General features: G+C 41.5%; 1 protein-coding gene across 1 annotated transcript in view; it reads right to left on the reverse strand.

Annotated features, from left to right (window-relative positions):
* ANO1 (anoctamin 1) overlaps window positions 1-27906 on the reverse strand; it is an 83858-nt gene that overhangs the window by 36977 nt on the left and 18975 nt on the right. Inside the window, exons 2-6 of the mRNA XM_072864718.1 lie at window positions 11048-11226; window positions 7055-7381; window positions 4717-4815; window positions 3030-3181; window positions 1681-1735 (exon numbers count right to left, since the gene is read on the reverse strand). Coding sequence (XP_072720819.1) covers window positions 1681-1735; window positions 3030-3181; window positions 4717-4815; window positions 7055-7381; window positions 11048-11226 — 812 coding nt within the window. The remainder of the gene's footprint in view (window positions 1-1680; window positions 1736-3029; window positions 3182-4716; window positions 4816-7054; window positions 7382-11047; window positions 11227-27906) is intronic.

A 27906-nucleotide genomic window follows, 5' to 3' on the forward strand; every position in this document is an offset into this window, starting at 1 on the left:
GATTTCAAACAAAGCAACAGACTACCAGCATTATTGTTGTATGCCCAGTGTTCCTTGAACGGTTTAAAAAACCCCCATCCCTCCTCTTCCTCCCAGCCTCTGCTATGAGCTCCTTTTGCTTCAGTCCATTTTCCAGCTAGTCTTGCTCACCCTCTTGTCCTATGGTGCCATTTTGTCTTGCTACTTTTCTCAGACAGCTTGTTGTCATGAATTTTAACTCTTCATTTGCTCCCTTGAGTTTCTTGTACTTACACGTTCTTTTACTATATATCTAGACATATAAAAGAAAGCCTAGAAACAGAAGCTATGCTTTTTTTCAATCTCAGATGAAACGTTTTATCGCAAATAAACCAATTCAGTGTTTGTCTTTTTCTTTTCTATTTCTGTGCTGCTGCATCTGCCTTCCCTGGTCAAACCCACCTAGCCCTGATAACCTGCGCTCACATCAAATCCGTGCACTTCAAGCTACAGGGGAACTACATCATGTGGTCCACACACTGGAATTTCAAAGCAGGAAAGGGAAGTTAGATATCTTACACCTCTTATCACCGTAGCAATAAAAGACAGCTATAATTGCGATATAAGCTCTTTTTGAAACCACTTAGAATCCAAAAGGCTAATGTTAAATATAAGATAAAAGCACACTCACAGTCACATTCCAACGCACCGATTAGCAGCAGTGGAATGGGGCAAAGAGTCCACGTTATACTTTGAAAAGTGTTGCAGCAAGCGCTGGTTGGCATGGTCCCTTCCAGCTGCCCTGGATGTCATATGAGCTGTCCTTTCAGTTCCCCCCTCAGTGGCTATAAAGGAGGCTACACCTTCTCCCCCACTCTATTTTATGTTCTGTAAGTCACAAGGAAGCACTCAAATGTAGTTTGCGATATCGTATTCCTGTATTAGGCTTCATTTTGGTAACGGAACTGCAGAAGTTTAATTGCGAGAGGAAATGTCCCATGCTAGCACTGAAGGAGCAGAGAGACCCTCCAACACGGAGCCCAGTCCCAGTGCTGCGTACGTGTACATCACACTTGCTAGCATACTAGAGGTGAACACATGCATATACAATCAGAACAAGATGCAATTTTCTGTCCTTGTTGCGTTTGCTTCATGTAAACTTCAATGTTAAATAAAAATCATAAGTAATGTTAAATAATGTTAAATCAAAATCATAAACCTCAACACTTTTAACACCATTCTAGAGAATTGCCCCCAAAACTATAAATAATATTCCCTGTAAATACCTGGCTTTTTCATTGGAATTTGTCTTGGGAGATTTCCCAGCATTTTATAAAAAGAGCAGTGTAGAGTTACAAAAAGGTAAATGAGTCGCAGGGGTGCAGGTAGCTGGTGGCAGAACCAGCGGTAGAAGCTAAATCTGTTCCGTTCTGGTGATATGGCTACTAAGAAACTATGTCCCAGATTAACTGTGAACTAGACAGAAGATCCAAATTATTTTCCAAAAGGCAGCAACCTGTTAGCATGAAAGACTATTCATTACATAAGCTAAAGCTGAAAATGCTTTATTTATAATTTCAATAACTGATGCCACAGGCGATCCCTGGCATTTGGTTAAGAAAGGCAAACTTGCAACAGGCATTGTACTAAAGCTGGCAAAGGGGCTATTAACACCATGACTAAGGCACTACCTGCCATAAATTATTTATATGCAGTACTTACTATAGTGCTTCTTGTTTTGCTGTCAAAGAAGGAATCTCTGTCAGACAAATCAAATCTGTTGAAAGATGAGAAGGAAGCCCATTAGGTTACAAAAAAGCCAGTAATTTCCTGCTCTTGTTGACCCCTTCAATATTTTCATTTCTCCTGGGGATCTCTCAGAGCTAACATTAAAGAATAGCTTGTAGAAACCTCATTAAAAAGAAAGTTCATCCCAACTCTCATATTTTAAAGAGGCCGCTTATACGTTTCACTGGTTTTACATTTATAGGTTTTTCTGCTCAAAAGAGACTGTTGATGCTCCTTTAAGTTGAATTCCCGACCACTGCTGGCCTTGAATTTCTCCTAATAATCTTAACATTTTGCCTGTACCTTACGCCCTGTGAGGCCACTCTTGCCTCCCTTATTCAGCAAAGACACAGGTGATCTCCCTGAAAAAAGCCACCCCCGCAAACAGCGTAAGGCACATCCACGCCTAAGCTAAGGAGCATCTTTTGGGCTTTCTCAGAGCCACCAGGCTCCTTTGCTGTAGGAACATCCTACATGCAAACAAATCTACAAATACATTTCCTGCAAGCCCAAGAACATGTCAAGTGTCACATACATTGACTGGCCCAACAAACATACGCAACTCCATCAGTGTTCTGCATCCCTTGATTAAAAACTAAACCCCCTGTATGTACAGTGAAGAAATCCTGCCCTAGGACTGTTATTTGTTCCAGCTGGCACATACATAAACACAGCCTTCAAAGCTTCTCCTCTGGGATGCTGGCCAAGGACGAGCAGCAGCAGAGCAATCCAGGGCAGTTGAAACTTTGGCTGGGCCCCACCTTATGATTTTTTCCTACGCCCACGTTTACAGCTAGTTTTACTGATCTGAAATCGATGGCATAGCTACCACGGACTTCACAGCATTTCCAAAGTCAAGGCCTGGTTGGCAGTACATGTGTGAGCTGCCCGTACCAGATGAATGAAATTATTCTGAAATTTATCAACCCACATCTCTGGCTACAAATTTTACTGAGCATTTTATTTTACATGGAAAAGAGACTATTGTAAACCCCATTATAAGTCTTGTTTGGCAGTCCAACAGTTGATGTGTATAGTTATAGAGATATGTATTATATACCACAACAGCAGCACAGAGATTTCACAGAGGGGCTCTACAAAGCCTCGTTCCTCAACAGTGAGCCAAAAAAGAAAGTAAATTTACTGCAAAATGGAAATATTCTTTACAGTAATCACTAACAAAGTGGTGGCGTCCATTTTCCCTTCCATCTTTTGGTGCCTTAGCTGCTATCAGGAAGGCAGGAACCCATTGACATGGACATGTACGGAAAGCTTTCACTTACAGGTGCTGTTTCTCTCTGGAGAAGGGGTAGGAGAGACGCTTCACTGTCTGAGGTTTGTGTTCTGCTACTTTTGGCTGGATGGGCTCTGTTATTTTTTGAATTACAGAGTTAATCTTTTTCAGAAGACCATGGGTCTGATTGATCTGATACATCTGAGTGGGCAAAGAGAAAAACAGTAAAACTGTATTGCTTTTTGGTTATCCATAAGAGAGAGTGAACTGTAAGGAATAAGCCATCAATTAAATAAATACATCAGAATAAATTATCAAGGAGTATAGCTTACCTTCTTGAAAACATTCAGAAACACATAGATGGATGGGAAAGTCAAACCAAGGCAAGCAGAGGAAGCCTGTTGCTTTTCCTCTGAGCCCGTGTTTAGTTCCAAATAATCAGGCTGGGGTGTTCAGCAGAGATATACTTGGCGCTGGCTCCTGAGACACCCGCTCCTTTGCCATTTACTATTTTCTTGGTGCAATGGGACAAAGAAATGAAGGAGCCCCTATGCAAAACAACAGAAGTGGTCTCCTTGCCCAGGGGGCTCTCCTAGGAATATTGTGCAGGTTTCAGGAGCTTCCCCTCTTCCATAGAATGGAACCAAAATATCTCGAATTGTCTACTGCAGCTCTGTAGCACTAAATGCAGGAATTGTGGTAGCAGGTCACAAAAGAGGATTACAGGCTTCGCGCTCTGAGCCACAAAAACTATGTGCAGATCCAGGGCAAGGCTCCCGCCGCAGGAAGATGCTCGGCTGGAAATAAGGCTCTAGGGGTCTGAGGGTGTTCTCAGGCACATTGCTTCTCCCAGGCAATGCCTGTAGGCTTAGGTGGCCTCTTTCACCCCCCGCCCCCCAAATGCTCACCCTAACTTTTCTTTTGTGGCAAAGCAGCTTTAACAGCAGGATCACAACAGACTTTTCTTATCTAATTGTGCTTCTGATTAAAATCAGTGGTAAGTGAGGCAATAATGGGGATTAATATGAAATCTAAACCAAAAGTGTGGTTTTAGTGTTGTAATAAATGACGCTGGGCTTTGAGACTGTCTCTCGCTCCATTATAGACTTCCCTCTGCAGTCTGGGATATGCACTTAGTATGTGTTTAAATATTAATCCATCTCTAAGCTGTGCTCTCTGAACAGGTAGTTATCTATCACAGATGATTTAGAATTGATGAAAATATACCGTCATTTTTTCAATGATATTTCAAATATTCTGAAAGGTAATTTATTTTGTGGTAGAGTAGTCCCAACTCCTGCAAATATGACTAACGATGTATATGAAGAGTCACTAAATCCAGCGAGACTACTGCACACAAATTGGTACTCTTATGTTCATATTTAGCAGTCTAGCGTTTCGGGTGAGAAAACTCCTCCAAAACGCACAAATAAATTTCATCATCAATTGCAACCTCTTTGTTTAAACCACGCTGAGGGGTTGATGCATTGTATGAAATCACTTGCATCGCATACAGATAGCGGTAGCGGCTGGGAATTCTTGATTTCCATTCCTCCTTCTAGTTACTCTTTCTCCTCTCCCAAGCAAGCAAGTTTGTGACTCTCATTTTCTGTACAGATTAGTTAACTATTTTAGAAATGCTTGTGAGAAGAAAAGTCTACATTTGTAAGGTGCTCAGAGATGAGCAGGTGTTTAAACTATGCCTTCCAGAGGAAAAAAAGAAAATCAGGACTCACCTTTTTTGTGGGCATCTTGAGCTTAAGAAATTCTGCTTCTCGACACAATACATTCCACGGTGCGTGTATTTTTACAAATCCAACCCCATGGATTTTAGTCTTAAAAAAAAAAAAAAAAACCAAGAGAAAAGGTTACTGATGAGAGGAAATTAAGTATTTTTCCCCTTGTGTTTCATACATATTTAAGGAACGGTCTGTTACCGCCAACACGCTAAATCTCATTTGAGACAGCTAGTTTCTAACAACAGGACAATCACTGAACACCTCTCTGTGCTGAGCTGCTATAAAACGTGACTCAGAAATGCTATTGTCTTCCAGAACAATTACCACAAGGTTAAACAGATAAAAATTGTTTGGGAAATAAAAGCTAATTACTATGGACACAAATACAGACTAAGCCAGTTAAATTTGAAGCACAGGCATCCAGCCAAATGGTATGATTTCATGAGTGCATTGTAATTAATGGAGCTGGGAGAGTCCTTGCTGCCTCCCAAGAGCTGCTCAGTATCTCAGAGGACCAGAACTGCAGTAAGAAGGAAGCGGCCTCAGATACAGATGCGAATATCTACATTAAAACACCTCACATTTTAATTAGGAAAACTGCTAGGAAGAATTCAACAAAACAAAAGAGGGGAAAAAAAAAAAAAGAAGATAAATATTAATGATAAAATTAGTGGTATGCTTGGTATGCTCTGAGCTCTGCTCTAGATGGCTGGACATGGGGGTTTGCTTCTGGCACTCCCACATACACCTGTATTTCCTCCCACAGGACTAATCATTTCAAAGCCATCGGACAAATGATATCAAACTAGCAGGCATTCAATGAATCTTTCTAATCTTGCTCCTGTATCAGCTCAGGCAGTTATAATAACTAGCTTTCACGCAGCTATATTCTGCACTGGCTTTCTAGAAATCAGTTACTCAGAGGACACAAATAACTGCCAGCCTTCCCATAAGGCACGGCTTCCAAACCACCTTTGAATTTACTTAATTGAAGAGAGTTTAAGTGACTTAGTAAACATCATCTGTTTAAGAAACCAGTGCTCTTTTTGCAATTAGTAAGGCCTCCAACGCAACTTCGTGGCATGCTTTTCAAGCCCAAGTGATTGCAGGTTTTACCCCTACACTGATATGCTGGATATGGAAGCTGATGTAAATCCCTGCGGCTTGCTTTCATCTCTATACATTCCTGATCTGGTTTGGTATCTTGCATTGAAAGGACAGGGTTCTCTCTCTTTTACGGTGTCCTGGCTTGAACCCCGAGCCCTTCTACATAATTTGAAATCATATTACATGTCATAGGTGGGGAGCTCCCATCTTGCAAAGGACTTAAATATCTATGACTTGGCACAGGCAAGCTTCCAGTTCGCTACAACAACTTGCAAGTTTGACAGAAAGCAAGTCTTATTTTCACCTCGGGGACAGAGAAGTGAAAGGTTTTTTTTGCATTATATCATGCAAAATATATATTTTACTTATATATCTATCTATCTCATTATGTACATGCTTGTAATTTGTGAATAATAGGTGGCAGATTTATTTTTTTAACACTCTGATCACAGGTCTATGTGTTTAATCTCGACTTTTAGATCCTGTAAATAAAACCAGCATAAATGTTTACCCTCTCTCACAGGAGTTTCAGGCATATTGGTTGGATCAGTTAACTGTAATAGCTTTCTTTGAAATTAATACGGCTGTGCCTATTTCTACTAATCACACACTGGCAGTACTTCACACACATCATTTTTTATTTAGTCTAATGGTCTTTTAATAGAATATACTGTTTTCAGGGTACAGGTGAAAGGCGTTACAAGCTGTACTGTTCATATCTAAGAATGGAAAGAGCAAACTGTAATACAGATCCACGTGCTCAAGCTAGAGCATGTACCAGAACCTCCTGAACAAACTGAATTCTCTTGAAGTCTATACTGAGGAATAAAAATGTCACTCTGTATCAGGTATTTTTCATCAGAACCAGAATTACCAGTGGATCCAAACCACAGCATACTGTAAACCCACCAAACTGGGATTAGTGTTCAGAGCAGTTTAAGCCACACTTCTAGATACAGCAGCACATCAACAAGCTGTGTTGCAATAGTGGATGTGCCACAAGTCCTGGCCAAGAAAAGTAAGAAACTTCACCTCATTGGGGCATTAACGACACCACGGCCCATTCCCGTGGGTGAGGATGGCACTGCCAGAACTGAAATAAAATTCTGGAAGAGTTGAGCTTGTGTAACCTTGATCAGAGCCAGGTTCACAGGAACGGCTCAGCATCTCCCCGGATTTGACCACCAGCTATCCTTCTTATCTTTAACCGTTTGAAATGGCTCCTTACATCCTCATCGCGTTCCAGTTCCAGACCAGCCTCCACAAGGTTCCCTTCGTACTCCTCCCTGCGAAACCTCTTGTCATCTTCGTGATAATCCACGTGAGGCTCGCTTTCCCTCATTTCCAGCTGCACTCCCTTCCCAGGAAGCGGCTGGTCCTGCTTGGTGCTTCGGGCACTTGAATCATTGTGATGAACTCTCCTGGTGAGTGTCTTCCCTGCCGAGGACTTCTTGTAATGATAAACTAGGATGTAGTCTACTTTTCTCTTGCCATCTCTGAAGTAGAGTCCATATTTGCAGTCAGCGTCTGGATTTTTGGATAGGGAATTTAATAACTGGAAGCAGGGAACGGGGATGTGGAGAGAAGGAGAGAGGAGAAGAATAATGAGTACACACACCGACACGGACACCAGACAGACCATATGCTCGTATCAAGGACTCCTTCTTGCCTGGAGCACACAATGACCTGCCTTCAAAGAGCAAGTATACGGGAGGAGTCCCCCCCATGCTACTTACTCAAAATAATTTTGCAAGTTAACACCTGCAATTTTACTGATAGCCAGCTGGGATTTTATTGGCCAGAAATAAATAGATAAAATGACTGGGATTTAATCTAATTACCAGCACACTAGTTCATAAGTCAGCCACTTGGTGGATTTGGTTTGCTCCTTTGGGGGTTAATCACCACTAAGATCATCTGTCCTTTTCCACCCAAGACATCTGCGTTTCAATTCTGACAAATAAATTAATATCATGTGCAAACATTTCTCACTTCTCTTATCTATCGTTGCAAGTTCGTATCATCTGAGAAAGAGATCATCTTAGATACAGACTGAAGGGAGCCAGCTGGTCATGAAGCGCAGCCAAAAATGCAGAGGGACCGTAGCCAGGGAAGTGGGTTCATTGCTTACTGAGTTCATCACTTTTTTTCCCCACTTACAAAACCTGTGTTGCTTTGCAAGCTGATGGTGGCAAAGGCTTTATTCCCATCTTGAATTAATGCTGTGTTAAGTGTTGCAAGATGCAAGAAATGTAAGTCTTGAAACACAATTCCATTTCCAAGAATTTATCTGAAAACTGCACGAGGCAACTGCAGAAACATACGCAAGTACTAACAGTTATTCATTTCTACTTTCAATAGCACTTCTCATGCATAAATTACAATTCTCCCCTTGGAGATGCACAGACCATTAAAAAAAAAAAAAGAAGATTCACTAGTAACTTGCATTTGTTTTTACAAAAAAGACTCACCACAGGAGTGGCTTTTCAGGGACCAGTGACATTTTCTGGCTTTTAATTTTACAGAAGAATGTTAAGCCTCCATGTCGGGAAAAGGACTTGTGCTCCAAATGACAGCAGTTGGCCATCAGTTGCAAATCATATTGGCCAAAACCCGTTTGGGATGCGTACCCCTTCTGCTTGTTTCATACATAAAACGGTGAATGTACGTTATTTGCAAACAGTTGTTTCTAAGACAGTCCCATTTTTAAATCCCAGATGAAAAGAGAACCTCTGAGCTTACTGCACAGTATATCACAGCCAATACGGCCAAAACTTCATCGAAACCCACCCAATGTTATACAAATTTGCATACTTCTCTGAACATCGCTTTGGGGAGGGCAGGTCCCAGCTACCATAACTATAAATCAATGCCTTTAAGGGACAGCCTGTTCTTCCCATTTTACCTCGGGGAGATTTTTACTCAGACAACAAATTCAAGCGGCAAACCCCATCTTCCTGGGTTTGGAGGGAGGAGGAAGCGCACTGAAGAGGTAATTAGCCAAGTGTAATCAGATGAGCCCATAGCAATAACACATGGCAAGGACTGGCAGACAGCGAGGAGCCCGAGATGCCAGGCTGTACGTGGAGCAGCCGTCTGCCGAGATGGGGATGCCTGAACATTCATTGCTTTCCAAAGCCTGACTTGACCACGTCTGCCCAGGGCCAGCTTGGCTGCAGGTCCCCATCTCCTCAGTCCCTGGCAGCTTTGCTCCACACCTGCCTTTGCTATCTGTTTCTCTCTCCTTTTCTTCCAGGATCCCACCTCTCTTTCCCATTTAACCTAAACCCTTTGCTCCAAATACATCAATATATCATAAAATATAGCATTTGCTGCCACCATGGAGTTCAGTCTGTGTCCTATTCTCTTTCCCCTGCTCCATGTCTGCCTTATTTAGCCATGGCAATAACACATTCTTCAGGGCACAGGCTGCTCATGTTTGTGCCCTATCTAGATATTCCGATTTAGTTCTTAAGCATAACTACAATATAGAAGACCATTAATAACTATTACTTTCTGATTGCTTCTTGATTAATGGCATGCACCTGTGAATTCAGAACATTTTTTTAAAGCAAGCTGACATTCTCCTTGTGGCGGGCAACTCAGTTATGCAAATTTCTATAGAAACAAAATATTAAGAAATAGTAACTAACTGGATTTTCAGGATATAATGCATCTTCAAAGTAAATAGTTGTTGTAAACAAGATACAGGAACACTGGGATTTCTTTTAAGATAACTGATTGTATTTAATTTTTAAAGATGCGTTGATCTTATTAATTGATTAAACATCAATTTCTGAAAAACTAGGCTGAACCGACAGATGTTCAGGTAAGTGCAGGGAGATAAAACAGGCAAAAGACTCAGACCCCCAACCACTTCCTACCCTCATTGGACTGACTTTATGAGGGACAGCAATTAGTTGGTCTGTCCTGGAGAGTAATAAATGAAGGAAACGAGCAGGACTGAAGATGGCTCTTGAAGACGACAGCAGTGAGTGTGCCAGATGTTTCTAACTGCTTGGGGAGCACAGGAGAGATCAGTACATCCTGGGCACAGCTCCTCTTCTCCTGGAGCATGCCTTGGGTGGAGAAAAGGGGCACGGAAAACCCCTAGTTTCTCTGTTTCTTTGAGCCACTGCCACCGGGAAGGGGACAGGTCACAGTGCAGACCCTGACTGAGAGCTTCTTCCCATCTCTTTGAACTTCTCTCTTGAAAAGCTGACTCACTGATAATTTAGGAGAAGGTGCTGTGCTGCGCATACTAAAGCCTCAATAAATTTATTAATATATGAGAATAGCTATATCCCACTGCAAAAGTGAGGCAGCCGAAAGACTCAAAGCCGCCTGTTAGTCCTGTTTTAAAGAAAGAAATGGTTAGATTCTTTTAAGGATGCGGTATTAATGCTGGAAGGTACTCATAGGCCACATCCTTTCTCGCAGCGCTGCTACGCTGAAATAGAGCGTGCTGCGTTGACTTAGACCACGTAAGGCTCACGTCCCTTTGGTTGCCAATGACACAGAAAAGACCTTTTGGTTTTACCACAGCAGGAGGGATGTTTACACTCTGACAGAATTATTCCTCCACGCTCCATCCTGATTAAGCACAAGCACAATAAATCAAGTATTGCTTTTTCTGCTACATCCTTCCCCAGTGAGATCTGTTATATAGCCCACTCCACCTGGATTCTTTCACCTGAATAAACTCCTTTTTATGTGTTTATGACATAACCAACTCCTAATCCTGTTGGGTATTCATATTACTAACTTCCTTTAAAATCGGTGTTAAAGAATCTAACCAAGGCACAATTAATGACACTGGAAATCTAACCTCTATTGTGTGCTACAGAATATTAGTTTAATGTTACCTATGCTAACAATAGCTTTTGCATGAAATTTTACACTTTTTTTTCTGCTCTAGTCTATATGGGCAAAGAGATTTGAAGGTTGCCACAGCCTTATTGCCAGATTGATTACTCTGAGAACAGCCAACCCCTTTTTATGCTACAGGTTAAACAAGGATCCCTTGCTTCCTTTCTTCACACCAAAGAACAAACCCCGCTAAATTAGCATGTACTGTGGCTGGTGGCAATCCTCCTCAGCACCTCTGAGAAAGGGAGAGAGAGGATTTCAGAGCATCCTGGCAATGGAAAGGGTGAGAAATAAGCTAAGGGGTAAAGCACCATACGCCAGTTATGACACATCTGGCAAGTCCTTTACTCACCGTACTCTCATGCTGGTCATATCCTATATCCTCAATAGCTCGGATGTTGATAATGTGGATCCCCTTCTCCTCAGCAGGTAGGCAGGAGTACTTCTTGTTCACCCTCATTCCTGTCTCTTCTGGAGCCTCGTTGAGATCTTCTGGCAGAAAATCCACCCCATAAAACTCACTGTCTCCGTCTGAAAAGAAAAGGAACAATTTTATCAAGACACTTTAATCCCAACACTTGCTCCACCCAGAGCCACCCAAGCTGAAACATATCCTGTTCCTGCCTTCTTCTGCCAATGAGCCCTTGTGCAGGGCTTCCACCCTCCTCTGTGCCTCCCTCCTTAGCTTTTCCGCAGCCCTCTTCAGCCCTGCCTAGCTCTCCTCCTCTTCCAGAGGAGCGCTCAGTTAACTTCTTTGCTGCACTGCTGTCTCAGGATGTGTTTACTGTATGGTCTCATAGAACGATTCTATTTCTTGGCAAGAGAAGGAAAAAAGGGGGGAAAAAAAGAAAAATAGTCTGAGGATTAGCTGGTGACGACAGGTGGCATGGTGTTTTCCCCTTTTCAGTAGGCATTTTCTCCTTCAACAAGCACTTGTTCATGCTGAAAAACTAAGTAGTGGGTTTCCCCTGAAGTGCCTACATACTGCATCTGATTTACTGAACCATTCGGGTTTACATAGTCTTGAAAAGCTGAGGTTTTCCGCCTCTCAACCTGCCAGACGTCTGTACTGTTTCCACTTATTATTTAAGTGTATAGATGGGCTAAAGGATTTCATGTAAAAATTTCACTACAGACTGAGCAAGCAGATAATTGATAAAATGCAAACTAGTGTTGCATATGTGCATTTATGCAAGCAATAGAAGGCAAAGTTTTCCAAGATTTGATTCATTTTGACATTGAAGTAAAATACTGCAGCATTATGCCCTTTTTCTAAACCACAGGAGCAGGATTTGCTTGTCTAAAGTGAAGATAAAGAAAGAACTTTAGAATTTAGCCTTGAATGGATACTAAATTAACTCTCCCAAAAAACAAACAACAAAAACATGCAGAGGAGCATGCTCTAGCAGCAGCTGTATTACAACAGTCTTTTGCTGCAACTAGTTCAACACTGTCTCTGGGGCAGATAGCAGCAGATAGCAGCAGAAATTGTACAGAATTAGCCCATTAGGAAAAATACTTCCCTCCTACCTAGAGTTGCCACTAAGCTTATGTTGAGGTGAGGATAGATACTGCATTTTAATTAGCTACGTCTTAGCCTAAGAGCATGTTACTCCTCTTCACCAAACTACTCGTCTCGATTTGGTTGAACTTCAGGGATGATGTGGAAGGAAGAGACAGGGAAAATCTCATTCCCCAACAAGTTTGCAGATGATGTGAAACTGAGGAGCATGGTTGATAAGCTGGAGGGTAAGGCTGCCACTTCAAGGGATCTTGACAGGCTGGAAAAATGGGCTGAGAGCTGCCTCATGAAACTCAACGAAGTCAATATGAAGTCCTGCACTCGGACAGACTAGTCTCCAGCACAAGCACAAACTGGGCATGGACCATATAGAAAGTAGCTCTGCAAAAAAGGACCTGAGGATCCTGGTGGACAGGTTCGAAGTGAGTGATCGTCTTGAGTGGTGAAGGATAGCTGTATACTGGACTCCATTAGTAAGAAAGCAAAGACAGCCGGTCTAGGGAAGCGATTTTCTCCTTTATTTGACACTTGCCAGACCACAGCTAGAGCGCGGTGCCCAGTTTTGGCTCCCCAGCACAAGAAGGACATGGACAAACTTCAGCAAGTCTAGTGGAGGACCATCAAGATGGTCAGGGGGCTCGAGAGCACAAGGAGAGGCTGAGACACCCACGCTTATGCAGCCCAAAGAAGAGAAGGCAAACGATGGGGTCCCATTCCTGCCTTCAACTACCTACTGAGCAGGTACAGACATAGCAGAGCCAGATTCTTCTCATAGGTGCACAGCAAAAGGATGGGAGGCTACAGACACAAGTTGCAACAAAGGAAATTATGACCAGACATTAAAAAAAAAATCTTAACTCTTTAACAACAAGGGTGAAGCTATAAAACTCCATTCATCCCTGGAGATGGCCAGAGCTCAACTGCACATGGTTCATCATGAGGTTCTTCATGGCGACATGCAGGCATTGGCATGGACAACAACCTGCAGCAGCAGAGGAGGAAGGTGTGGCCAAAGCCTTGGCACATTTCTTGAGCTTATCAGAGTAAGATAAACATTATTAGTATGAAAGTCATGCTTCTCTGGAACTCGCAAACACCACGAGTTTGTGGATCTTCATTTCAGTTCCTGTGTCTGGGCAATTTGCAGCCCCAAGCAACTCTCTACAAGCCACCCACTTTCCTAGGAACTGCAGTGCTCATCAACACCATCACCTTTGCATAAAATCTGGGCAGCAATTATCCTTACATATATCATGCACACAGCATCTAACGCCCACATCTCTGCAGATCTGTGCTGCTGTTCTTGGCTTTTCTTTAAAATTCTCAAATAGTTATCTCAGAAAAGATGCCACGCTTGCAATCTTGGGGCAGCGTCCTCAAACTCAGTAAATCACTTGAATAACAATTTGTAATAGTTAAAGAAGCTTTTTATGGGGTAATATAGAGATGCAGCCAAAAAATCAGCTGTCTCCTGGGAGCGACTGGCATGTTTGTAACAATTCCCTACACATGTATGCTCTCTTTTTTCCTGACATACACATGCATATAGACACATGCTCCCTGAACACATGGGAATTGCTACAAATGCGATCAGCTGCAGAATCCTATGTACTCAGGTTTTTATTCCATGGCTGTAAAATACTCCTATAATAATACAACAACTTTTGGAACTTCATAAGCATAACAACCCGCGTTTTTATTTGGAAGAATGCCTGAAACAACTTTCTAGAAACAATAGCTTAAGTGCTGTAAAAGTCCTCTCTCCTTTTTCCTCCTTTCACACATGTACTGAATAAAACCTAGTTACTTCAGTAGATTACAGAGGATATTAGAAGAGAAGCACCTTTCACTGACTATGAATCTGAATATTTTGTATATCTCATAATGGACCTGTGAATGGAAAACTGCTAGTTTAGAAATTACAATTAGGATGGAATATGTTTAGAGCAGAAAATCGCAAGCTACACTGAATCCAAACAAGTCCCTGTGCTCTGGAGCTGCACTTCTGAGCAGCATTTGTTAAGTCTACGGTACAGAGCAAGGAGACCTGCTCAAATGATTCAGTACTATTGTGCAAGCCCAAACAATCACCCATCCGCAAGCATATATCTACATTTCTGTTTACACATCAGTAGCCTGGCAATATCGGAAAGAACAAATACTTAAGGTAAGCAATGAATCATACAATTTTGGTTTATTATGACTACTGGAAAAGATGTGAAATGTGAGAACTTTATTCATACAATCTTAACTACAACAAGTTTGATTTCTGTACTTAAAGATGATGTCAGGATTTAATACTAAGTAAAGCCGTGCAAACCACTTTGGTAATTAAAAATGCATAGGGATTATAAGTAGTTCACTTATGCTGATCTGGCAGAGGTCACAGCATTCTGTTGCAGAACACAAAACATCTTTTTATACGGAATAGAGCATTTTAAAGACTTAAAAACATGAACCTATTAACACACACACGATTAACACACATATTTTGTGTTAATCATATTAAACAAGGACAATAATTTAATCTCAGAATAAATTCACATTCAGAATTATTTATGGCAAGATAGTACATGTAATATGAAGAGCACAAAGCACATTAACGTCCTAATTCAGCTAGAGTCACATCTTAATCTCTTTGTTGGGAGCTGAAAGAGGAGAGTATTGTGAAAATTGCTAGCTTTGCAGCCTTCTAACATTGACTAACCCACTCTCTTCTATTTACTAACCAGCAAACACTACAACAAAGACTGGAAGAAGTGCTCAACATATTTCAACACAGCCATATAACCAATCAGCCCTTTCTCCTCCGTATCCACAGCTGATGCTGTGGAGAAACCCATGGATTTCCAGACAGCAGAAGTTCCTAATATTCCCGGAACATAGACTCAGACCCACCTGATGCTTCTTTTACACTTTATTATGTATTGCTTTGTCATTTCCCAATATTTGCTATGAATCACAGAACACCCTGCCAAGTAGACAATATATAATGATATACTTTAAAGTATTCCTTGCTGTCTCAAAGCATCCACATTGTGTACGAGTGCAAAACGCTGAAAAGCATTTGATACCAATTTCAATCCCATCCGTGAACCAGGTTTGAGGAAGTATTTGGTGAACATCAGACGCGTATAGAACTTCTATTACCTTCCTTAGCACAGGCGCTGCCAGGTAATTCCCATATTTGCTGTTAATAACCCTGTATTTTGCATAGCTGGTATAAAAGAACAGGCTTTTAGGCAGCACTTGTGTTTAGGAACAGCTCCATAGGGTATGTGATCATACACGTATCTTAACAGCTGTCCCTTTTTTGTTAGGGGTGAGGTAATATGGGAGAGCAAGAAAAGGAAGACCTAGAAACAGATGTTTGCAGCAGCTCTCAAGCTACCTTTCTGCTCCCTGTGGGGCTTTTCCCAGAGATCTTGGGATGTTGTGGATTACACTGAGCCACCAGCTGCAATTCAGAGCACGGAGATGCTACAATGACCTTGCGAACTGCAGTAAAGTTAGAGATATATTAGCCATTCTGAAATGATTTCTCTGTAAGATGCATCAGGTACAATGATCTCTGTGCCATTTCCAGTGCAAAATAAGCAAGCACTATATTCACCTGAAGTAGATAAACTTAGATGAATCACAGAGATGAGAGCACGAGGACAGGAACTGGTGAATGAAAAGATCAGAAGAGACAAGTGCATTATAACAGTAAGGAGGGTCTGTGCATGTCTTGTGTCTTTGCGCCAGTTACTTCTCCCCGTGAATCTCCAATGAGCCTCTCACTCTGAACAATATGAGAAACAAAATTAAATTAATAAAAACCCCCTCAAACTTGCAAACATCTGCTCCTTTGTTCAGACTTCAGTTGCAGCTGTAAAACTCCTCAAACTCTTCTTGCAAAAATTAACACTAATTAATTCATGATAAATTTTCCACCCCAGAAATTTGGCACATCGTGCTGTAACCTTTACTCATTTAGACAATGCTTCTTCATTGGGCTTTGGTGACCAGGTGAACCAGACCTGAAAATCTACTCTGGAAATGGGTCTATTTTCTCCATTACTAGCCTCAGACTCGATCAACTAGCTTATTAATATTATAGTCATGATCACGTATAACCACTGAATGTTCTCAGGCAAAAAATAATTTTTTCATTAAAATAAATGGAAACTTGCATTCACACAAGGCAGTTTTTACAGAAACATCCTGTGCTAGTTCTAAAACGAGCATCATCAAGTCAGCATGAGTATATATAAACAAACGAACAACTATTTCACTGCTTAACCTGAAACCAATAACTTCGCTGAAGCTGGCTTCTCTTATCTCCCCTTGTTTTCTTTTTTAGGGAGTATGTTTAAGAAAGTGGCTAGAACAAAAAAGTCGTAAAGACATCGAAGTTAGCTGTCCCAGTTGTTCTCAACAAGGAAGAAGCAGGAGAGTTACAAGACCATGTGATTTAAGACATTTAAACGTCCACATTCTTATCTTTTTGCCTTATAGAAATCGTGTTAGAATTCGGAACAAAAAATTAAGACTCACGCAGGATAAGTTCCCTGAGCAAATCGGTTTAAAGGAGCCATAACACCAGTTCTTCACAAAAGCTTCTGAAATACTAGCGTATGGGGTTTAGATTCCTTAAACTGAAGACATTTGTTTCATATGAATTAACAAGTAAAAGTGCTGTGCGCAGGTCCCAGAACTGGTAGCGATAGGGAGGAAGCATATTAAGAAAGTCAGGCACACACACACATATATATATATGTGAAAAAAAATACACACACACACACATATAAATATAGGTTGTATATTTTGTTTATACTATGCTCTTTCTGCAGAAGAAATGCTAGTGTATGCAATACGTCGGATATTTTTTGGATTTGGGTTCTTTTCAAAAAAAACTTTGATAGATACTGCGAGAAAACGCTTTAGTGTGGTTTTGCTTACTATATATTGCCCCCTAGCAGCAGAATCCTCCTTCAACACATTCTTACCCATTTCTTGACTTCCTGTATCTTCCACATTCAAAGCTACAGGTTAATCCTTGGGCTAAGAAGAAAAAAACCCCATAATTCTCACAAGCGACTCACCTATCACTTCCTCCTATTTTTGTTTTTGGGTTGGTTTTTTTTTCCTCCTGATATATTAAACGGTTTTCAGATTTGGAGCCCCAAATCCCTGCTTCGTCCTCAGGAAAAATAAGGCAAGGCAAATGTCAAGGAAGCCTCAGTATGCCACCCCACCAGCACCTCTCATTCCTGACCTATGGGTCATTCCTCCTGGCCCACAAAGCTCTGCCGCGGGAACGCCAGCGAGGATACCCGCCGCTGGCAGAGAGGGGAGAGCTTTTTTGGGACGCTGACACCTGTTTACGAGGCACTGGCCTGAGACCAAGAGCCCGGTCAGGAACCGCAGCGCTCTCCAAGGAGCACTCATACATGTCCTGAACTTTTGTTCTGCTCCAAGTCCAGAAGTTAAGCACTGATTAGATCCACATCTGTGACCGTTTGATTTAAATTTTCCCTCGCCTCTCCAGCTGCGAACAGCCAGATGTTGCCTCCAGCAGCACTACTGCTGTAGATGCAGGAGACTGCACTAATACCATTGACTGGCCTGGCAGGCAAAGGGCTGCTGTAAAAGGCAACCGACCCACCCCTGGGCAAGATTAACGCTTTCAGGGATGTTGACACCTTCTGTCCACCCGCCTGCAGAGAGGTGACCCCCCGCCCCTTCGATCTCCTGTAGCCCCATGCTAAGTAGGACACCCTGGAACTCACCCATCTCCTTTGCTTTTGCATTTATTTTAAAACTTGGCTGTAGCCTACGTCTGTACAGGGTATTACCTTAATGAAGCAAACAGGAAGTTATGATCCAATCCATTAAAAAAAGAAAAAGATTGAACAGTGAAAGAAAACTTGAATTCCAAGGACAGTTTCCTTTACAGAATAGCAATACTTTTAAAGCAGGACAATCTTAATACAGCTGACGCTGACAACTTTGTTAGCACTTCGTATTACGCTGAATGGCAGGGCCCATTCGGAGACTTTTGTGTCCAGTATTTGGGAGTCTGAAAACCAACTCCTGTCACATGGGTGGAGAAAATTCAGCTCCTAGCAGGATTATTTGAAACATCAGCTTGCTTAGCTATGTTTCTCAGTACTGACTTATCAACGGTGGGTCTCTAGAGTGGGGCTGCAGCTTTCCTGGAAGGCTGTCTACAGCTTTAAAGGTATTGATCTATTATTATCAGCAACATGTTAAAAGAAGGTTAGAAGGACACACAACTGTGACATCATTTCTATTTCTGCCCTTCTATTTTTGTTTTTAAAGATTAATTTACCCTGTTTGCAGTATGTAGCCCTAGGCTTCAACACATCTAATCTGACACAACCCTTGTGATATGTGAAATCTAAAAACGAAGAGCAAATTACCTAAAAACCATAATGATAGTAAAATGAACATTTTGGTTGAAATGGCATTTTCAACAGCACATAAAGGACCAGCAAATATAAATTCTACCTTAGCAAGACTCATACTGCCTGTTTATTTAGACCCTGGAAAATCCCACATTTTATAAAAAACACACAACCCCCCCCAAGACAAATTGCACTTTTTTTCCCCGCAACTACCAACAACTATTTAATGGTCCATTAAGTATGTCTGTTTTCAGACATATTTCTAAAAGACTTAAATCAAGCACTCTTCTTCTACCAGACACTGGAAAAACATTTCAGATTTGCTTCTATTGCGATTCCACAAAACGCAGCATTAAAGCCAGGCTCAAGTCCACTGGAGATTGTTCTTTGCAAACTGTAACTCCAGTTTTACCAATTATTTCTGTATTTCTGTAATTTGATAGTACTTCATAGCAAAATAGATACAATGAGCAAAATCCTGCTCCTAGTTACTTTGCTACACATACAGAATAATTCTTGCAACATTTTTTCGCATTTTATATTAGTTTTAATGAGAGCAGAAGCACTGGCGTGATTCACTGAAATGCATCGGGACCAAAGGCCGTAATCCTCTTTCTTACGCCAGTTACTGCTGACTTCCAAAATGCGTACTGATGACTTGCTTGAATGCACTCTGCAATGTCATATCCTGAGTTATACGTATCGTGGGAACAAGAACATGGACTAGATACGGAAGATCCACTGAATCCGTGCTCTAGGAATGCTGTTAGTTATGTTTTGAAGGGTTATGATGCTAATTATTTTTGTTTGTATGTTCCAAGGGAAGGCAGTTGTTACCAATGGGAGCAGTAAGATGAAAGGAAAGAAATACTAAAAAAGAGATTATGGGGATAGTACGGGTATGCATTGGAGCAATGTATACCTAAACTTTCACAGCAGCTTTTAAAGATATCTAAATACATTTAAAATAATAAATACATTTTCCTTTACTGGGCTATTACAAATAGCTCCTTATACCGATCATGCGAAAATGAGGATCCAAAGATCATCAGTTTTACTGGTAAAACATCAGCCATAGACTGCAACCTGGGGCTGAGGTCGTAGCATATACTTACTGGCAAAGCTGCTCTTGACCCAAGAGGTTTCCCATCTAAAGTCCTAATCTTGAAACATTTGCACTCATGTTTAAATTTCCATGCATCAAAGTCACGAGGGCATTCAGACTGCATAGACTGAGGCATGGATGTCTTGGAAGGTTTCGCTAACCTGATAAAGATGTTTTTGACTACAGTCACCACGTTCAGTAACCACAGCTCTTCTACGTTTGCGCTGAAAGAGCCAGTCAGTCTGGGTGGGGTCGGGTTTTGTACTGCAGAGCTCCACTTTATATATGTTCTTTGGGTGTGCCAAAGCAGATGGAGCTGATTTCATAGTGAGATGGTGGTAGGTGATATTCATCCAAGGTCCCAGTGCAGCCTCTAGCACTGTGCTATTTGAGGAAATAAAACCAAAATCCTGCACTGAGGAAGAGCTTGGTTCTAGCAAGTTTTCTTCATACTCCTGCAGTTTTAACTTGGATGCGGAGCAACACTGCGATATGACAATAAACTGCTAAGTTTCACTGGCAATTGAAACAAATCTCTCCCTGAGCAAGTGAATGCAAATCGATGAGGGCAAAAAGCTCTATTAACTCTTGTTGATCTATGAGAACGCCATTCCCTGCGTTCCCCAGTCTTAATGAACTAAGTTGAGGCATACCAGAGGCAGAAGACCTAAGAAGTGACTGTGCCACCAGGCATAGTCTCCTCCTTGTTTTTAAGAGCGAGCTGAGATCGGACTGCCACAAAGAGGCTGATGCTCCAGGAAGGTGCCACGTGCCGGCCAGCTAGCTTGCCCTGTGCCAGAGGATGCAGAAACACATGCTATAGGAAAATAAGATATTCCTGCTTAGGATTCTGGGTGGTCCCGTCCCGGGTGGCAACATCCTTGGAGCAGAAAACTAATCCGTCAGCAAAGCCAGCTTCCCTTCAGTGCCGGCAAGAGGAGGGACTGGGCCAGTGCCTTGGTAAGGCATTTCGAGACCCCAGATGAAAGGCACACTTGAAATGTTTGAGCAGAGATAGACATTCTTTGTAGTTTGGCCCTCAGCAGGGAAGCTGATAATGACAGCAGCGCTGAGCCCAAGTCTCTTCCTAACGAGCTTTTGACAATCTTTACTATCAAGATTGTAACAGCGGACGGACTTACTAAAAAGCCTGGATTATCCAAAGGCACACCAGTCAATCCACATTTACTACCGAAGACCAAAGGAGAGGAAATTGCCATGAAATTGCTGTCGACTGTAAAATGGAAGGAAGCAGAGTGTGGAGGGCTCTGTGGGCACTGCAGGTGGTCCAAGGCAACTGGACCAAAATCTCTGTCCAGATTTCCAGGTTTCATTCCTAACTTGCTCTTGTTTGTTCTGCAGCAGTACTTTTCCAAAAGGAGCTCAGAATCCATACCAAAGGTATGGCCCTTAAAGAAGCATATTTCTGCATGAAGGCAGTCGTGTCCACAGCCAGCATGTAGGCATTTAACACTCTCCCCAAAAAAACTCCCCAACCCAATGAGTTCATATCATGAGAACCTGAGACAGACATATTTTGAAAGATCATTGTGTTCAACCTGTGTATAAACAAGGATGTCTTGGCAAAATCGAAGAGATTGCCTCCAAAAAGAAAAGGACCATTTTTCTAATCATTAAGATGATCGTGTATGACACTATTATTTCTGGTTTCATTAGCACATTAAAGGGCAACTATAGTCCAGTATTTTATCTCAAAAAGTGTGAGATAGATAGCAAAAGGGAGAGTCCTTTCTGTCTTGTTCATTCTTCTTTGAGAAATCATCCAAAGAAAGTGACTGACAACTACAAGCATCACCAGATGGGCATTAGTCTTCATACGCCGTACTCTCAATACTCTCTTTTTAGTATTAGGCATAAATCCTCGTCCCCTGAGGAAACAACTCTGAGCACCATAAACATATGACCCACCAAAACAAAAACTAGAAATTATATCGTTTCAAACAGTATGGCTCTTTTGTAGCCAAATATTCTGTTAATTCCCAAATCGTAGCTGTTCCGTTATGGTCCAGCAAGTGAATGGTATCAGTCGCTCCTGGACCATACAATGTAAGGCTCCACCAAAAAATGTTTTTGGGGTTTTTTTAATTATTTCTACAGCTCTGAGACTTTAGCAAAATAAAACCATGAAGCAGACCAAAATGCATCACACCCACGTGTTCGGTGATGGTCTGCCTGAAGATACTCTGGGTAAGGAAGGAAATGGCAACTCCTGCCAAGAGCAAGCGTTTGACATCAGTGCAGATAGAGAGAAAGAGAGAAAACATTATTTGTTTTCATATTTCCTGAGAAAGGCATTGAAGATGTTGTAACCTTGTTATTTATAGAGGGCCAAGGCTTCATCCTAGAATTTAGGAGAGGAATTTATTTTTCTCTAAAGTGTGACTAAGTTTATAAGCTTAAGACAAGGTTTTATTGTGTTTTTCTGTTTTGATTAGCAGAATATTTCACTTGCTGTCTTCTTTTTTTTTGAAAAAGGAAAATGTTCTGTTAATTTATCTGGTAAATGTTTATCAGTTCAGTGAAAAAAACCCTAAACAATGGAATAAAATGGAATTAAACTTTAATATATTGCTTATCTTCAAGCATTGAAACATTTAGAAAAACAATAGTCTGCATGAAAAAAAAATCTTGTTTTACCAAAATATTTAGAATCCAATTTTAGAATGTCCAATTTCTTTGGATACCATCCTTTAGTATATCTGTTATTCCATAAACTTTTTCAAAATATATTGTAAACTGCTATTTGCAAACTTTTATCACTTTTTAATAACACATACTCTATGTTGGTTGGTTAGTTCAACGAGTTTACAAAACACATGATGCATTTTTGCCAGCTAAGTTTCTAGTCTCATTAATAGTCTCTTTTTTTTTTTTATAAAATATTCAAGCTCTTCAGAAATTACCCTGAAGCAATTGCTTTTAAACCTGCAATAAATTCATTGCTGATTAAGAGAAAGAAAAGTTCTCCCTGACCACAGTAATGATGTCAATACTGGTATTTAAAGGAATAGAGGGCAACTAGGTAAATACAAACGAATGTGGCACAATTCTGCTTTCAAAACTAATGGAGATAGCTCGGTAGTAATGTCCTTGAATGGTTTACTAACCTTTGGATGTCTGAAACCCATAGCTGTTGCTATTTTTTATTATGACTGGCTACGTATTGGAGATATTCTGTGAAGTGATGTGATAGAGCAACAGTGGTTACGGTGGGAGGGGTGTCATAACGCCGGATCAGCTATTGCACAATGCATTAATTTGAGAGACATACGATATTTAAAATATTTGAACCAGTTGCAGTGGTTGAAAAAAATTCCTAGGGGTGTAAATTTTTATTTTCACACTGTCACTCTCCAGCCCAACACAAGATCAAGGCACCCTTCCACTAGCGGCTTGGAAAAGACGTACGGAGGGGCTGGCACCTCACCTGGCTCAGTGGCACCAGGGCATCGCCTGCAGCCAGCCCCCGGGCACCCGTGTGGCCCTGTTTGCCTCCTCTGCATGATAAAAACCTCAAGAAAAACAAGACAACCTTCCAAGCGATGTAAATTTGTTTCTTGACAATATGGGAGCCATAGAGGCTTGACAATATGGGAGCCATAGAGGAGCAGCAGCAGATATGCTTGGGATAAAATGTGCGTGCAATCGATTTCCCTGGCTTTATAGCCTGTAAGAGACCATATACTGGGGGCGTGTGTGTGTGCGCAAATGGGTGGGGGACTTGGTTAGGGAAAGCTATGCCAGACCTCCTCCCTGAGGAACAGCTTCCATCCAAGCAGCTCCTCCAGCAGTGGTGAAGAGAGCAGGGGGGAGTATAGGTGTTTTGTACACCACCAATACATACATAAAGGATATTAGTGTCCCCAAACAGTGGGTAGTGACTGCACCTCTATCAATGACTACACGTACTTACATGAAGAAATATTTCAATGTTACAACACATGTAATGTTTCTGAATCTATTTTCTTTACCTAATTTTAACACGAGCATGATTTTTGTTTACATGAAACTAAGACTTTTTTCCTGATAACTTTCATCTCTAACTATATTCCTTCAGGAAGTATTTATAACACTGATCAACAGTTTATATTCCTTATTCTTTCCCTACCTGCGGGCTGGTTCTTGCCTGTGAAGCCCTCGTGACTGAAGGCAAGAAGGACAGTGAATGCCACCACAGCTCAGCTCCGGGCAAAGCAGTCCAACAAGATGCTTCAAGGAAACTTCAGAGAACACAGAAAGTCTTCTTGATTAAAGCCCTGCAATAGTACATCACAAAATTGCATTTTGTGGAAGGCTGGATGCTCTAATGGTACTGAAAATCGGAGCAAGTATAAACCTGGGTATGACTTGACCCAGCCCAAAGCTTCTGGAGTGCCAGTTCTCACAGGAGAAAATATCTACAGACCAACGCGGTCACCCCTGAACATGATGTTCCAGTGGAAAAAAAAAAAGCCTCATCGCACCTACTCCAGCCTGCATAACAATTCCTGCAGCGCCCTATTGGGATCTCCCTGGACAAGAAAATATCAAGTGCTTTCTCTGCTAATCTTTCCGCTTGCTAATCAGCTCTTAGAAGGGACTCGGCCTGTGACCTTTTAAACAAGATTTAAGAAGCCGAGCACCAAAATCAGCCAATTGTAGAAAAATCTCTATCTGAAATGCTGTTTTTCATATTAAAACAATTACTTGCTGGTTTGGCAGAAAGGGACACATCTTGCTAATCTTGAGGCTTTTTAGCACTTGTGTCCTGTTTGGTTTCTCTCCTTAAGCCTATTTATTTGGGAAATTTATGGTGCGATTCCCAGAGGTTTGGATGGCATATCGCTTACCCACTTCAATAAGCAATCTGGAGTACTGTTTAAATATGGAAACGCTTAGTAGCGGTACAACCAAAGTGACTGCTGCTATGCCTTAGGAAACCTATGCCTTAGGAAAAAAAGAGGGGGGAGAAAAGGGATCTTCTTGTGCAGACAGCCATTTATCTGTCATTAACCCACCAACATCACTGGGGCACACCACACAGCTGTAAGATTTACAAATTGCAAAATACTGATTCGGTTCAGCAGATAAAAATTTGCACCCAGCGATGACCTTTTAAAACTCTGCTCTTCTGAACAGAGCCTTGTTGCTTCATCGTCAGGAACCAAACGAGGTATACTGGTTGCATCCTCATGGGTCGCAGTCCTCATGGGTGCAATGACTGGCAGTTTAAGCTGGGATGCCAAGTTTCTGCAATCCTAAAATGCGTCAATATCCCCACCACTGGCACGAGGGCCATTCTGCCCTTGAGCTGGAGTCTCTTTCTTCTGGTTTGGGGAGGGATACTTATTGGTTTTACCGTTTACTGACAGTTCTGCCTTCTCCTTACTTTGTAGGTACCAAAGACAAGGCTGTTTCTGCTCAAGCCCTGGTGACAATAAATTTCTCAAACTTTTCAGAGTATGTGAAATACAGCCACATACGATGTGGTAAGCCACATCTGACCACACATTTCTTCAGTTTTCTAAATCCGATCTCTTGCCTAAACTCCTGTACGAAACACCTCCTCTCAGAAACTGGACTTGCTGCCCACAATGAGGATGTGCGATTCCCTCTACTAAAAGAGGTTAGGGTGATTAGCTGGGAATCTTCTGAGTCTTTATACTACTGCCTCATGACCCTGACCTCCAAAAAACCAGCTGAGATTTTTCTTGCTCAATCTCTAGAAAACCTCATCAGCTCCTCTCACGTATCAGTTATGGGACAACCTTGTAAACCTCCTCTTCCTTGTAAATCAAGCAGAAATTGGTTTTACTATAGGTAAAAACTTCAAGTTGCTGGATTGCCTGAGCCCCCTCGTGATGGTGTAAGAAACCATTAATGCAACGCTCCTCTGCTCTCGCAGCCACCTGCGTCTTGTTCTTGGGAGACACTTTCTGTTGAGAACTTCTAGCCACTACTGGTAGCAGAGGTGCTCTCAGAGCAGAATACCAGAAAACAGTGTCAAACCAACTTGCAGCTGACGCTTTATGCTCAAACTGCACACCCACTGCCTGTCCATCCTGTGCCTAAAAGCAACAGGACTTCTCAGTTTCAAGGAACACCCACAAAAATATCTTTCCTATGACTGTAATTCCTTTACAAGCCCATCAGGCTCTCAGTACAGTGGAACGTGGTTTCGGCTCAAACACAGGCTGTTCCTAATCTTCTCCAGAGGTATCACATGGTAGCTCTGTCTAGCATTGGAGGATGCTTCAGGACTCCTTCCTTATCTGTCAGTTGATCACAGTACAACTATCCCTCTGTGAGGCATAGCTCAGAAGAAGGCAAATGACAATTTAGGGTATATCAAGCAAAGTACTTCCAGTAAAGATGAAAGAGTAACCGCAGTGTTTCTCTGGGATATTGCCTGCAGTACTCATCACCCCCCATTTCAGAAACATGAACTCAAATTTAAACAGCAAAATGCAAAATGACTGAGGGTGTGGTGGCAGTGACGGAGGGAGAAGCTTGTCTTTCTAGAAGACAGTAAAAGAACTAGAAAACTACCCCTTCATTACCCTCTTCCCCCCCACCCCCGTCGGGTGGTCAAGAAGCCAAAAGGCAATGAAGAACAAATAAACTGCACATGTGACTACATTAACATTTAAAACACTCGAGGACGATCATTAGAGATAAGGCCCCAGATCAAAGGCATGAGGTTCATATCAGAGCAATGGAGGCAAAAAATAAAATAAATAAATAAATAAAATCAAACTATTTTTATAATGGTACTTGAGAAATTTATGAATGGGATTCTGTGATGTGGTTGCCCGAAATAGCAAAGATTTGGACATGATGACCCAGGAGTTCCTGAAAGCAGCTGGCACGGAGGCCATGCGTGCACAGAGGGTTTCCCACTACTTCATTTCCCCTCCTGTAACATGGACTTTTCCCTCCGAGTTACAAACAAATTTCAGCATTAACATAGGGCACCTCAGAATAGGACAAGCATAACGAATATTCCCCCACAAACAACAATTCTACCTAGAAACCCAACCGGAAATTTGCAAACCCCGCTGGCCAAATGCCTCTCTTCCACTGCTTTCTTAGAAGACATTTTACTGGATTTCTTTTCATTTTTGTTGCTCTCCTCTCGGCTTTAGGCTGTTATGATACACACTTTTCTTGCAAAAAGATGTTCGAAACTGGATAAAGTACTCCCGGTCAGGCTTTTCCAGCCCCGAGCAGAATTACTAAATGATCTATTGCATATGCCAACATGTTCCCTACAACATAAGATATTGCGGATTTATGCTTAGTTTATGACTCCTAGACCCTTTTCTGAGGAACTGCTATTTAACCAGCTAATTATTCCTACCCAGATCGAGTATTTTGCATTTGTCTGGTTCCCATCCCAAGCCATGGGAGCACATCCTTTTCCAGAAAGATGAGCAACACCAAGTTTGGTTTAACAAAATAAGATGTAAGGCTGCTAGTACCAGATCCAAAACTCCATCGTCACATAACACAAAAAGCCAAAGGGTAAATATACTCACTTTATTGGTTCAAGTTTCAAGAAATTTTTGGTGGGGCAATTTGGCACCAGCAGGCTTTATTTTAGATCTATGATCGACTGTCCTGCCACAGCCAACCTAAAGCTGGCATAGAGGAATAGAGCTACCGTTAACTCATTTGGGTCCTTTGAGGAATTTGATAGAAATGCAAACCATATGTGCCCGTACTCAAAGAAAATCAAACCAGTGCTTTTGAGTGACCTGACAGTACACAGATCCGGTATCTAAAATTGTGGAATCAGGGCAAAAGTTTGTTTTTGACATAGTAAAACTTCATAGATACCGGATGAGATTCTTCTCTGTAAACACGAGAGCACGTCTGATGCAAGATCAGAAGGAGAACTTATGGTAACACATACACTAATTATACTGAAAAACAATCAGTGCTCCAGAACAGATAATAATGAGAAATGAACACTGGAGGAAACTTTGATGTACTTCTTAGATAACTGTGGTACTTTAAAACTGGATTCAATTCAAACATTTAAAACATCTCAGCCTGAGATCTACATTTCAGATTGAGAATGTGTTGATGCACAACTAGATTTTAAAATAAATACATGGTGGAGCAGAACACAAACACGGATTAAAAAAAAATCAAACCAAAACAACCCT

Source organism: Ciconia boyciana, chromosome 6 (assembly GCF_034638445.1).
Source record: "Ciconia boyciana chromosome 6, ASM3463844v1, whole genome shotgun sequence".
Taxonomy (NCBI): domain Eukaryota; kingdom Metazoa; phylum Chordata; class Aves; order Ciconiiformes; family Ciconiidae; genus Ciconia; species Ciconia boyciana.